Source organism: Macrobrachium nipponense, chromosome 2, assembly GCF_015104395.2.
Source record: "Macrobrachium nipponense isolate FS-2020 chromosome 2, ASM1510439v2, whole genome shotgun sequence".
Lineage (NCBI taxonomy): Eukaryota > Metazoa > Arthropoda > Malacostraca > Decapoda > Palaemonidae > Macrobrachium > Macrobrachium nipponense.
The window spans coordinates 74,376,533-74,390,225 of record NC_087201.1 but is presented as its reverse complement, the minus strand read 5'-3'; the positions used below and the strand labels follow the sequence as shown (position 1 = coordinate 74,390,225).

General features: G+C 33.8%; 1 protein-coding gene across 1 annotated transcript in view; it reads right to left on the bottom strand.

The window, feature by feature from the left end:
* Positions 1 to 9,469: 9,469 nt before the first annotated feature.
* The window catches only part of LOC135220665 (chorion peroxidase-like), a 40,162-nt gene continuing 35,938 nt past the window's right edge, over positions 9,470 to 13,693 (bottom strand). Inside the window, exon 15 of the mRNA XM_064258034.1 lies at positions 9,470 to 11,556. Within this exon, the coding sequence (XP_064114104.1) occupies positions 11,439 to 11,556 (118 nt within the window). The 3' untranslated portion in view covers positions 9,470 to 11,438. The remainder of the gene's footprint in view (positions 11,557 to 13,693) is intronic.

Sequence of the window (13,693 nt, the reverse complement as noted above, 5' to 3'; positions counted from 1 at the left end):
ATATATATATATATCATATATATATATGATATATATATATATATATATATATATATATATATATATATATATATATATATATATATATATATATATATATATATATATATATATGTATATATATATATATATATATATATATATATATATATATATATATATATATATATTATTAAGATTTTTATTTTTGGCATTTGAAACTTTAAAAATGATAAGTCTTACATACCTAAAATTGTATTAAATCGCCTACAAGATCTTTTAAATTTTGAAGATGATGGGCGAAATTGTCAATTTTATATTGGAATTACCTACAATTCTAATAACAAAAAACACTTTTCATAAATATTTAATGTTTCTTTACATAATCGAAACTCTTTCATTAAACATTTTGATGCAAGATATATCATAGGAAAATATAAATACAAGTAAGTTTCCAAGGTTCATTTGGACTAATATATTATAAAGTATATAAAAATCCGGTCATTTTTTTAGTTTTACGTAAATAAATCGAAAAGAACTTCATTTAAACTATAGGATGAATGATTGATGACGTGATGACAGTATTTCGAACAAAATACATAATGCACTGCTGTTTTTCATTGTTTTCCTTCCTAACGAAAATAAGCTCATATCCCACTCAATCCCGTCCATCCAAGTGGAGAAAGAAGAATGCGAGGTTTTGTAATGGAGAAGTATTACAAAGGTGTAAAAAGATAGGCAGAGGTAATAATATACTTTATAAATTTATCAGGGGCAGTTTGCAAGGAAGAACTCATCATGACTGATGTTGCATAGTTGCCCCGGATAGGTTTCGAAACTTGCTCTGCTATGTTCTAGTTGCATTTTGCTCAGATTCTGAATGTGAGTAAAAGATAAGAATTTATTGTATATAATCACCTTAACATTTGTGGCATAATATATGATTACGTTCCCATAGACAGTGAATAATTTCATAATTTAAAAATACTTTCGTAGAAGTTGCCAACATCATTTTCTAATACTTTCAGGCTCCGGAATTCTCCAAAAAAAAATATATATATATATTTCCAGATTGAACCGAGTTATGGTTTACGTAATTTATCGCCTCATTAAGTAAACTAATTCGGTTAACAGCGCACACACATATGCTGACCCTTTCCATAGTGTGTTTTCCTGCAGCAGATACGTCCAAAACAAAGAGGTTTCGGAAGTGAAATTACCATCATTTGCATAATCAAATTGTAGAAATGCAAGAAATGGTTTTCTGTGTTTGGCATCCAGCCAGAAGCCTTCCTGGTCGGACTAGTAGTACGGATCTGAATTCAATTCCATTTCATTATCAAAAACATTTCCTCAGTAAAACATAAACAGTCGAATTCCTGATTATTTTTACTGGTCTTCGGGAGAGGCAAAAATGAATCCTGCAACAGCCTGTACCCAATGTGCATGCGTTCTAAAAGAGACCGTATTTATCTGCCTGTATATTTGTTTCTATGTATGTGTGCATATGTATACAGCATACATACGGGCGTACCTACAAACATACACACGCACACACACGCAAACACACACACACACACACACACACACATATATATATATATATATATATATATATATATATATATATATATATATATATATATATATATATCAGTACTAACTCCCTCCCCCCTCTATAACTCCCTGCTGAACACTCGGTTTATCTACATCTTACCATATATCATAAAAATGGCTTTAATTGTTTTACCATTTATCATTTTAAATTTTCTTGCGTCTAGTAACCTACAGCTCCAAATCTCTTGAGCTGATATCACCAGTTTTATCAAATAGCCTTATTTGTGAACAATGAGCTCGTGAAGAGTATTTTGGGTATTAATACCGCATATTAGGGTACAGAATGATACAGGGGTTACACAACGTAAAAACAAGAGAGCAGAACGGTCTATCAAGGTTAAGCAGTAGTGTAAGATTTAAGTCGAGGAAGACATGAATTTTCAGATGTCTTCCCCCACTACGCTGTTACAATATGCGCATGAAGACTGTTGAAATTATTTAGGTGTACGAATAAGCATCATTCCTTATCATTAAGAATATATGGCATTCAATAGTGACATGCTTCACCGTATTCATCCATTGCGCACCTAGTAATAATGCAATTCCATATGTTATAAAATACTTAAAGGTGAAAACTCCATTGACGAGATATAAAACCTTTGCCTTCAAAGTAGAACATGACTGGCTTCGAGATTACGAAAAGTTTTCTTAATTCAATGAGAGAGAGAGAGAGAGAGAGAGAGAGAGAGAGAGAGAGAGAGAGAGAGAGAGAGAGACTTATATACTAAAGAGAATTATGGTCACGGTAAGTGAATGCTGTTTTCTGTTTCCCTGATGTTTTGCAGTCTGACTTCCGACTCAGGACGGTACTGTGTATGTTTATTTTGAGAGACTTTTTCTTATATTAGTGTTATATCAGCAAACTGCTTCAATGCATCTCCCTTTCGTTCCCCACGCCCAATAACCCTGTCCTAACTGACTTTTTCTAGCTGGGTTCCTCCGTCTGCTATCGGGCGCCATATTTCTATGAAATATTCCTAATTCGAGAAGGTAAAGCTATCGACAGTGAAATGCAAAACGAAAACAAAATGTCAGGGAATAAGGCAACGGTACATAATACAAAGTGACATGATAATGCGTCCATGGAATGATGGATCATGCTTTCCCTCGTCATTAGGGGCATGGAACTCAGCATGAAATTATTGTCTGTAATTTCCCCTGACAGGTAATAAATTAATTGACACCGGAAGAGTTCAAAGAATCATGATTAATGGGAAAACACGTAATTTGAAGTGACAGAAGCATTTAAAATCAACTTTTCAAGATATTAATAGCGTGTTGTTATAAGACCAAAATAAATAAACAGCTAAATGAAAACGTGTGAACTTAATACAACCTTCAAACATCATTTTACATAATATGTTGTTATAGAACTCGAATCTCCTTACAAAAAATAGTACATTTATTTTTCATCCAATATATCATTGAACATGATAAAGTAATCATTACTTTTTATCTTGTGTTAATCTCTTCTATCCATTGTACATCTGGCTTAGCTACGAATGTTACTAGCTAGGGCTGCTCGCTATATACCCAAATGTCACTAGACAAATCATTCTTTCTACTGATACTGAGGAGAGCTGTGGATCTCTATGGATCTCTGTTTCATATCTTATGAATTTTCCATAAACTTTGAGGAGTCGGGAAGATTTCGCTTTGAAATCCAGCTCTGGCCGGGTTCAGTTATTCCTTTTTTTCTTTAATTCCTTCGAATTCTCAAAATGCCAAGAATTTACGAGGCTTATATAAGAGCAGTGTATTAATTATACGGCTTACTTTGAAATCCACATTATACATGTTTCTTTTTAATTACATCTGTGTAGTAATTGGTTTATCAAATACTTTTCGTCATTCAAACCATAAATCGTGTCTTTTTTTTTATTTCAGAGCCAATGAAATGGAATCTGTTCATACACAGTATACGAATCTATGTTTGAAACTCTTTTCCTTAAAAATATCTTTATATTAAACTATATTTCTTCATAAAGAATACTATGTCAAGGTGATGGTAACAGTAATTCTACTTAGCCATAACCAGTTTTCTGTGAAAGATTCTATCTTTGTAGAGTTGAATTGCCTTCTTTGTTCTTTAGTGATATTTTCAGAAGTGATTTCTTAAGAATAGAATGTAATCACATTCCTATATGATTAGATGAAGATTGAAGCAAGATCCCTTCTAACGTTTTCAGGTTGGAAGCAATAATCATATGTAACTCTGATCAATTTAAAACATTCTTGTCAGACTTTAATGGTAGAAATGGAGCTTAAAAGTTCAGAAGAATCTGATATGAATAATTAACTCAATAAATTAGTCATTTGTATGATATATGATAAAAAGACGGGATTGCGGAATAATGTTTATTGTAATGATATATTTCTTTGTTTTTCTTTTTGTTTTACGGCAGTTTTGTTTACATATTTGTTACCAAATACACGAGATACTGGATTGGAGCATAATTAATAAGTTGACAATTGAAGGCATTTAGTTTACAATAGCAAAAGATTCTAAGCTGTCATATTCTTTTTTTTTTTAAATATGCCAGTAAGATTATATAAAAAAGTGAGAGAATTCAAATTGCTGAGATTTCACAGATTTCTCTCACTCAGTTATTCTTCAAATTTGTAGCACAAAAGAGCAATAGAACTTTTGTTTCCAGCACGGATGATTATGCATTTATATATCGAAAGCCTTGCCTCATTGCAAGGAATAAATTTTAATCAGCCATATAAGTTCTGGATCCATCCAAAGCCTATTCTTTCAACTGGTTCCAAACCTCTTCAGGAATAATCATGCGTCATCATAAAATCTCTGCGGACCAGTGAACTTTCATTCCCAATGACCGATCACTAGTTTTTTCTTTTCTGAAATTCAGTTGGAAATCAATGTATGAAGAGATTTTTAAATGACTCTTACACTTGATATACTTATATGAAAGTTCAAGGTAAAACATTTTATTCGTACGAAGGTGATAAAACTAGGAAGTAGCTACTATTGCACTGAATATTAGAATAATATCGTACGTGATACACACTATCAGGAAAAATTGATCATCAAAAGTTCTTAAATGTATTAAAGATTCAGTTATATTTTTCTCGTAGGATGTGGCAACACTATGAAATATTTCGTCCCCATCCAAGGCTTATGAATCTATGCAGTGTTTTGGACCAATACACTTCAGAACACCTGTTAAATCTGTCAGAAGGGATTTGACAGAAAGTTGGAGTAGAACTATATAGAGTTGGTAAACTTGTTGCTGTGTCTTTCCTAACAATATTTTATCGATTTATGTGGAAACAAGGATCTTTAAGATATATATATATATATATATACTATTAATATATATATATATATATATATATGTATATATATATATATAATATATATATATATATATATATATATATATATAATATATATATATATATATATAATATAGTATATATATGAGAGAGAGAGATATATGAGTGTGTGCGTATACACAAACTCACATTTTATATAGATATATATATATATATATTATATATATATATATATATATATATATATATATATGTGTGTGTGTGTGTGTGTGTGTGTGTGTATATATATATATATATATATATATATATATATATATATATATATGTATGTATGTATGTATAAAGATATGTATATTATACTTAATGTATGTGCAAGTGTACTACGTGGGTTTTCCTGTAAAAGAAGATGAAATATCCAATCTCTCTAGGTGTGAGCACATGGCAAGTTAAGAGAGTAAACACCGAACTGTCTTTCAAGACTGTGGAAGCGAAGGGCGCTTTTACTGCTCTCAGCATTAATAATGCCATTATCATCAACGAAAAAATCTTTGCATCTACAATTGATTCTTAAAGAAGACGCAGAATAAATTTTATGGATGAAACTTCGTCCAAGTTATAGCCCGTTAATTTTAAACATCCTCTTCTCATTCTTGGACCTCTCATTTTTAGCACGCCTCCTTTTAGAGTGAACGACTGTGCAATATCCTTAAATTAAATACAAAATAAGGATAACAATGATGACTTATCGCAAAGGAACTTCCTCCCAAAAAAGAGATTTCCTGCCTGACATCTTTTACATAGTCTGGGAGCAATATGCGACAACAATTAAAAAGTTTTAATGGCAGTTTTGTAAACTAAGCTCGTTTCATTGAAATTCATGATGTCATTAAGGGTGAATGGGTCCTCTCTCTTATGATGTCTCGTAGCTAAATTGGCTCAGATATCCTTTCATGGCCTTAGGGCGTCATCCGCGAGAGTCACCTCGTAGCTGCTGGCGGGGACGGGGACGGGGGACGAAAGCACGCGTCTCGTCGCGTCGCCTTGGGGACGCAGGGTAATCAGTCGAAAAGGAAAGCCATGCGTTTTATGTATACACTATGCTTTCTCTCTTGCATTCACCCTGCCTGTTTCAACCGACACTTGAACAGCTCTTTTTTTTTTTCTTCTTCTTCTTTTTCATGGACTCAAGAAGCTTCATAACTATTTCTTAACTATAAAAATGATGAACAATAATAATTATTATTTCTTAGCAACTGAGCAAGAAAAAATAACAGGAGATCATTTTCATGTAAAAACAAAAAATTGCCAAGTAATTCCAAGTTTTCTCTCTTTTGCATTTCTTTGGAAAATACGAACGTTTCCTTATATATTCATTTTCATTGTACTTGGAATTCCGCTGTTTCCATCAGAGTTGTATAATGATACCGTTCTTAGAATATGCAGTAAGCTTCCCTCTTGTGATGTTCTCCGTTGTTGAATATGCTTGTAATTCTGTGTACTTGTAACCTATGTCTGTGGTCAATGCTAATATTCGAACGTTTAAATTTGAAGGATTAACTGTAAAAGAGAATTTAAGGAAATAACGATAAATGAATACAATTAAAGTTCATGCGCTTGCAATCGCAGGCCTAAAAAAACGTTACTACTTCAACTCATTTCAAGTTTTTGAAAATAAGTCGCTACAATAAATATAACCTTTCGATAGGTTTTTTAGATAAACTCTGTGCATAAAGTAATATCAGTCTACATTGGTTTACTACACTCTTTTTCTCCTCACTTTCCCTTTGCTAAAAGAAAACTGGTATCAAATAGTGTTTCTAGCGTTCAGAGTTCATGCTATGAAGTGCATGGCCAGTACATAGGCGGACGGATAATCTCATTAATTTTCGAAGTATTTTGCGCTATATAGAATGAAAGAAATTACCATTATATAACCTATGCAGCATAAAGTATCAAAAAGCTAGAATATTTTGGAAAAATGTATGACCACTGGATATACCTTATGATCATTATCCATATAACCACCGAAAGTATATTCCTTTTTGGGCCTGGCCATTATACAACACAGATCCTTGAGATTCGCCTCCTCAGTTACAGAACATGTCCTGTTGATGAGAAAAATCTCTCATGATACTGTTTTTACAATCGGAATAAAATTATTACAAAAATGTGTATCCTCCATTGAGCAGATTGATACTTGGCAAATGTGACTTTTGCCCTTCTCTCATATTTATGAACCTAAATCTGCATAGCCTCTGGAAAATCCATGCCTGATATCTCATATAATCAGCTTTGATCCTGGATAAGATTAACACGCCGTTGTTGGGCTATTGGAATTAACAGCCTGCCTTTTGATATTAGCCTCTTAAATCATGCATAGATGGATTTTTAGGGCACAGAACCGATGTGCGCAATGATGAACAAAAAATACCTATCATTACCAAGGGTTTTTTCATAAACAAATGCATTATAAGCGACAAACCCAAAAGGATCCAGTTACGGAATTCACTACGCTATGAAATCTTGGTGAATGTTATGAGGAGTTGAAGCACTGCATACCATGCAAATTTTTTTCATTTTTTTTTTACATAGGAGACGACTACTTTTGAGTAGGTGAGTGAATATCATTTGCAAATCGAGTGACTCGTGAATATCTCAAACATTTGTACAAATTCTGAAGATACCTCTATGAATGGCTAATTTTGTTTACAATGTGTACTAAGACCATAGTTAACTTTTGAGTACAAATGCAAGATACAGTTTAATTATGTTTTTTTTTTTTTTTTTTTTTTTTTTGGAGGGGGGGGGGGGGGGGGTGATTTGAAAGGAATGCGACATTCGTATCAATCGGAAATAAACGGTTAATACATTACAAGCTTCTTAAGTCTAACAATAAAGGGACAATGGCGGAAACGGCGGTCTATAAAAAGTACTAACCTAACCAAGCTATTTGACCAGGGGACTAGATACTCTTCACGCCTAACCTACTTTGAGTAGAAAAAAGCTTAGGAATCTAAATATGCTTGCTTACATACCCTAGGTATTTAGTATCATCTTTGTTGAGTCTTCAAGCATTTAACTGATTTTCAGGCTATGGTTTCTCAGCCCCACTTTGGTTCACCATTATTCTTAGGGTGTGTGTTTGTTTGTGTGTGTGTGTGTGTGTGTAAAGGTTCATCAGTAACTATCAGAAATGCCATATTCCAAATTAGAATCACATTTTGTGTACCACACATTATCCAACGTTCTTTTCGGTTCAAAGTTGGAAAAACGTAGCTTATTTCATATGTGGTACAATCACTTAAGACCTAAGACGGCTATCCGTAGCGCTTTCAGAAACTTAACACAACCAGATACCACATTCTTCTCTTGAACTAATTATTTCCTACAGTCAGGACAATGCACGGTCGTGACAATATGTTATTCCAACAGTGAAATCTTTGGATTTAAATAATTCTGACAGAAAGTGACCGATAATGGGCCAAGGAAACAGCCACCACACAGAAACTAAGATGGTAATGTCATGACAGCAGCTGAAATCTTACAGTGAGTTTAGAAAACTCAAATTCCAATGCTGATTGGTCAAATTGGCAAATACCGTCACCATGAGCACTTGTGATTATCTCCTAAAGGCAATGCCAGGTGCTGGAGAAAAAGAACTAAAGATATGGTTGCTGGGTGACATTGTGGACAAAGAAACAATATAAAACAAAACAAAATCCCAAGACTCGATTACTCAGTACTTGCAAAAATATCCATACTTAAGAAAATATCTTCCCCGTAGGAGGATAGTGCCGTCAGTGGACCTCATGTGGTGCACTGTAGGCAATACTTAAGATTCTTTGCAGCGTGCCTTCGGCCCCTAGCTGCAACCGATTCGTTCTTTTTACTGTACCTCCTTTCATATTCTCTTTCTTCATCTTACTTTCCACCCACTCCTAACACTTGATTCATGGCGCAACTGCTTTGAGGCTTTCCTCCTGTCACACCTTTCAAATCTTTTACTGTCAATTTCCATTTCAGCGCTGAGTGACCTCATAGGTCTCAGTGCTTAGCCTTTGGCCTAAATTCTATATCCAATTCAAGAAAATATCTTGAAATTTACTCAAATAAACAGTGATTGATTTTGCATATTTCACTGCATTTTATTAGAGGTTATATGTAAACTAAAACATGCATTTATATGATGTTAAACTAGACAATCTGTATTGTGTTCGCAAATATGTTTAATAAAAAAAATAAGTCTTGGCTATTTTCCAAAACATAGTTTCGGTTGTGAAATGGGAAATATCAGCAAGTCGGTCTCTGCATTCAATTTAAAACCATCATTATACTAAACTTTAGCAACTAGAAAAATGAAGGAGTAATATAGTATATGGTAGGTTGCTTCCTTTTCATGAATATCTTCTGTCGGAGAGTTTTTGATAGACAGATAGATTTATCAGGAAAATAACGGAGTGATATGAATATAAACAATAGTACGTGGCCATAAGGCTATCAACACAACAGAGAGAAAGATCTTTCATCTTTATCCGAAGGCATTTTTTAAGGAAATTACATTAAAAATACAGTCAAGAGGTTTAATTATGATATATTTAATTTAAAATAAAGACAAGTAAGCGTAGTTTGATTGCTAAAAGGATGGCATGCATATGTCAGCAAACAAATCAAATTATATATACAGCACTCACATGCTGATATTGTTAGAGAGATGCATATATATGTAAATGCTATACTTACATTGTTATGCATTTGTACAAACAAAACAAAAGGCTGTTGAACAGTTGGTCATCAAGAAAAGTACAAGTATGGAAGGACTTTTTCAATATTATACACACACATAATTTATATATATCTGTGTATGTGTGTACGTACATGTGTGTGAAAGTGTGTGTGTGTGTATATAAAGGCAAAGGGGTAACAAAGAAATGAAAGTGCTTGGTACTTATGAATCGGAAGTTGTTTTTTTTATTATGTTCTATAAGGCCATAATTAACGTTAACTTATTTAAGGTTACAAAAGAAGAGTGTTTGTATGATTTTTTTTTCACAAATACAGTAGTGTTTCTCAGAAATAAAATTGCTATAAAGCTACATGTTGCATACAAGGGCACTTGGGAAAGTTATGATAGAATGGATAAGGATGAAATTTATAAGGTATTGTTGTTATCTGTTGAGAGCCGCTAAAAAGTTTCATATTCATCGATGAACTTCCGTTAGAATATTCACTTGGGTGAAAAAGATGAACTTAGATAGATAATTTTATGCTGTAGTTTGTAGCTCCAAGTAAAAAATGCGTCGAAGTTTCTTAGGTGCAATCGAGTTTTCTGTGCAGCGTAAAATGCTGTATAAAACATTTGGCCACGGCCAATGAAACTCTCAGTGACCCATAAAACTTTCAGCCACATCACGGTGGTAGCCTTTGTTGTTGACACTTATATCGGTGCCAGACGTACGGTCATGGCTAACTTTAACCTTACATAAAATAAAATAAGAAAACTACTGAGGTTAGATGTCTGCAATTTGGTATGTCTGATGAGCGTTGGGTGGATGATCAACATACCAATTTGCAGGTCTGTAGCCTCAGACGTTTTTAAGATCTGAGGGTGGGTGGACCGACAAAAACCCAACTCAAAAGTTTTTTTTTTTTTTTTTTTTTTACAGAAAACTAAAAGAATAGTTCTCATTTTAATCCAAACTTTCATTTAGAATGGAGATCCCGTGAAAAAGCGCACTAACTTGCGGGTAAATAAGTAGATTCCAGTATGCCTGTTGTCATTATCACGAAACCTTAATGCCCAAGTCACAGATGGTGACTGTGTGTTCTAAAAAAATTCGTAGCTCGGTTTACAATCATTTGAAACTACAAGATGAATGGTAAGTGAAATGTAAGCGGAACTGAAGAATGGCTCCTGCATATGATACAAAGTACAGTGAAAACTTGTTGGAAAACCTCAAAAAGCATGGTTTTTTTTAAGGATCTATAATTCGAAACAAACAAGTGAAGGAGAGTAAGTAAACCTAGGAACTACTGGATTGGCAAGGAACATTGAGAAATGGACGTGGTAGATTGAGCATAAAATAAAGCCTATGTTGCATTATACGAAGTAGTTTCTGACCTCCTTATCAGCTTCTTGTGTACGTTATATAACTAAATACAAAAATAGATAGATGTAAAACATATACATATTTTCTCATCTGGTATATATTATTCATCTTATATATGCTATATACATCAATCGCCATCCTCTTGATCATCTTATCCTCTTATTGAATAATCACAGATCAATTCTTTTTTCATCGTACTAGTGCATCCTGATTGTTTGAAAATTGGGGTAAGTCTGCACACAAGCTAAGCATACACAAAACGAATACAGGACACTAGTATATACGATATGATATGAGACACATGAAAATTATATTTGAAATAGTAATATAATGAGATTCAGAGAACAGTTCGAGAAACACCTGCGTGGGACAGAACAAAGATATATTCATGTGAAACAAGACGAAAAAGAGGGAAGATGTTCTCAATACTAAGGACTATTTACATCTGCAGTGCGTTGGTGGGCAGAATGATGGGACGTGGAAGCAGTTGATGGTACACCAGTGGTCATAAATACCCTGTCCTCGGAATGGACCAACTCCCATGCACACACCTCTGTGGAATGAAAACATAATTTATAGATTTATGTAGAAGACTGGCAAAGCATTTATTTGTTACGGCATATATCGAGATTGATAAATAATTATAGTATGAAATTATAAAACTCAAATTCTTGCAAAATGATACGGAAAAACAGTCCATACACTGAAGAACCGTTTGGAAAATGGTCAAATGTTTCATGCTCAGAGATCGATGGAATTAGGGAACATTTGTTCAAAATGTTTCATGCTCAGAGATCGATGGAATTAGGGAATATTTGTGCAAAATAAAAACCCATTGGCTATGAAAATGTTTATCTAATCTAAAATTTACATTTACAGAAAATACGTAAAGCAAACTTCAAAACGTGTATATGTACCTACCTACTGTAGGGAAAGTACTGCCACCTGTACCATACCTGCTGTAGGGAAAGTACTGTCACCTGAATATATATATATATATATCTATATATATATATATATATATATATATATATATATATATATATATCATATATATATATATATGTATATATATATAATATGTGTGTGTGTATAGTATATATTTACGATTTTGATCGCCTCGTCTCCCAGTATCATTAATTTCTAATTAGTTTCTAGAAGAGCAGCCAGTTTTTCTCCTATCAGCTGACTTTAGAAGGGAAAAACAGGCCAGACATTGGCATGTCCGGCGCCAGCCGTTAGTAGCGGGTAGGGGAGGGGGGGTGGGCGGCGGGGGGAATAAAGACTCATTTAACCATTAGGGACGTATCCCAAGGGGAGTGTGTAGCTAGCTAGGTACTTCTTAGGCTTAGTATTAAGATCCTTTATCCTGTGAACTTTTCGCTGGCTGTATGTCTGTTCCTAGGATGACCTGCCAACAGGGTGAGAATGCTGCCCCAACATCCAAGATTCGCGCCCAACGACGGTCTCAGTCAGCAAAGTCCTAGACCCAGGACAGATGTCCAAGCCCATAGGCCCAAACTTGGACAAAGACGACGCCATTCTCCAAAGTTCTTGTCCATAAGGCATCCAGGTACGTCTTGAGTTACAGTCATATTGCCAGTTCTTTTCCTCTGAGTCAAATAAACTCTTCCACATTTTCCAACTCAAACTACTACTTCTCAAATGAACATCCTTTTGTTCCCTTTCTGCCTTGTGGCTGCATGCTACCTTTGTGATAGTCCCAGACAAACATAGTCTTCATGGAATATTTCATTTAAACACTAGAGTTCCTCCCCCAGTGTGTGTTAGAGAAAAGTGACTGACATTGTAGCTGAAATATTGTGCAAAAAGTCCTTATTTTATGTTGTGTGTAATTTGGGAACACATTTTCCAGATTTGCTGAGTCACGTGCTCCGTCTCCTCGAACACAAGAGCTTCCTTACCGCTAGATAATATCAATTTTAGAAACAAGCATTGAATCAGATGTTGATTTTGGCCAGTTTTTCCATATTATGAAAAATACGAGCGGTCCAGAAATTATACGGCACTCTGACCACATGTGGCCAAGTTGCCTTGCCTTTATCCCAGGCCAGTCAATGTTTTTTTTTGTAAATAAACGTAAAGTAGATTAATTTACTGGGTTTTCAATGGCGACCTTCCAGAGTAAAACTAAACCAATCCCCTTTGCAGTTATCTAAGGTAAGTCCTAAGCGCTCATATTTTCCCTCCTAAATTTCCTTCCCTTACGTTTGGGACTACAAGGCTACCCAATACATAAATATATATATATATATATATATATATATATATATATATATATATATATATATATATATATATATATATATATATATATATATATATATATATATATATATATATATATATATATATGTATATATATATATATAATATATATATATATATATATATATATTATATATATATTATATATATATATATATATGTACATATATATATCAGCAAATTGCACACAGACATTAGAAATGCAATACGCTGTTCCTGCTATCGTTCCCTTAGCGCAAAAAAGAGCCCAGAATCGTCAAAAGAGCCGTGCTACAAAAAATGGGAGAACTATGGGTCTGGCATATCTATTAGTAGGAGATTGGTCTTGACCATACGATCCCTTGTGATCCTGTTGATCCTTCGCTGATGATCAGCCGGGGAAAAAATATTTTTCCCTCTTT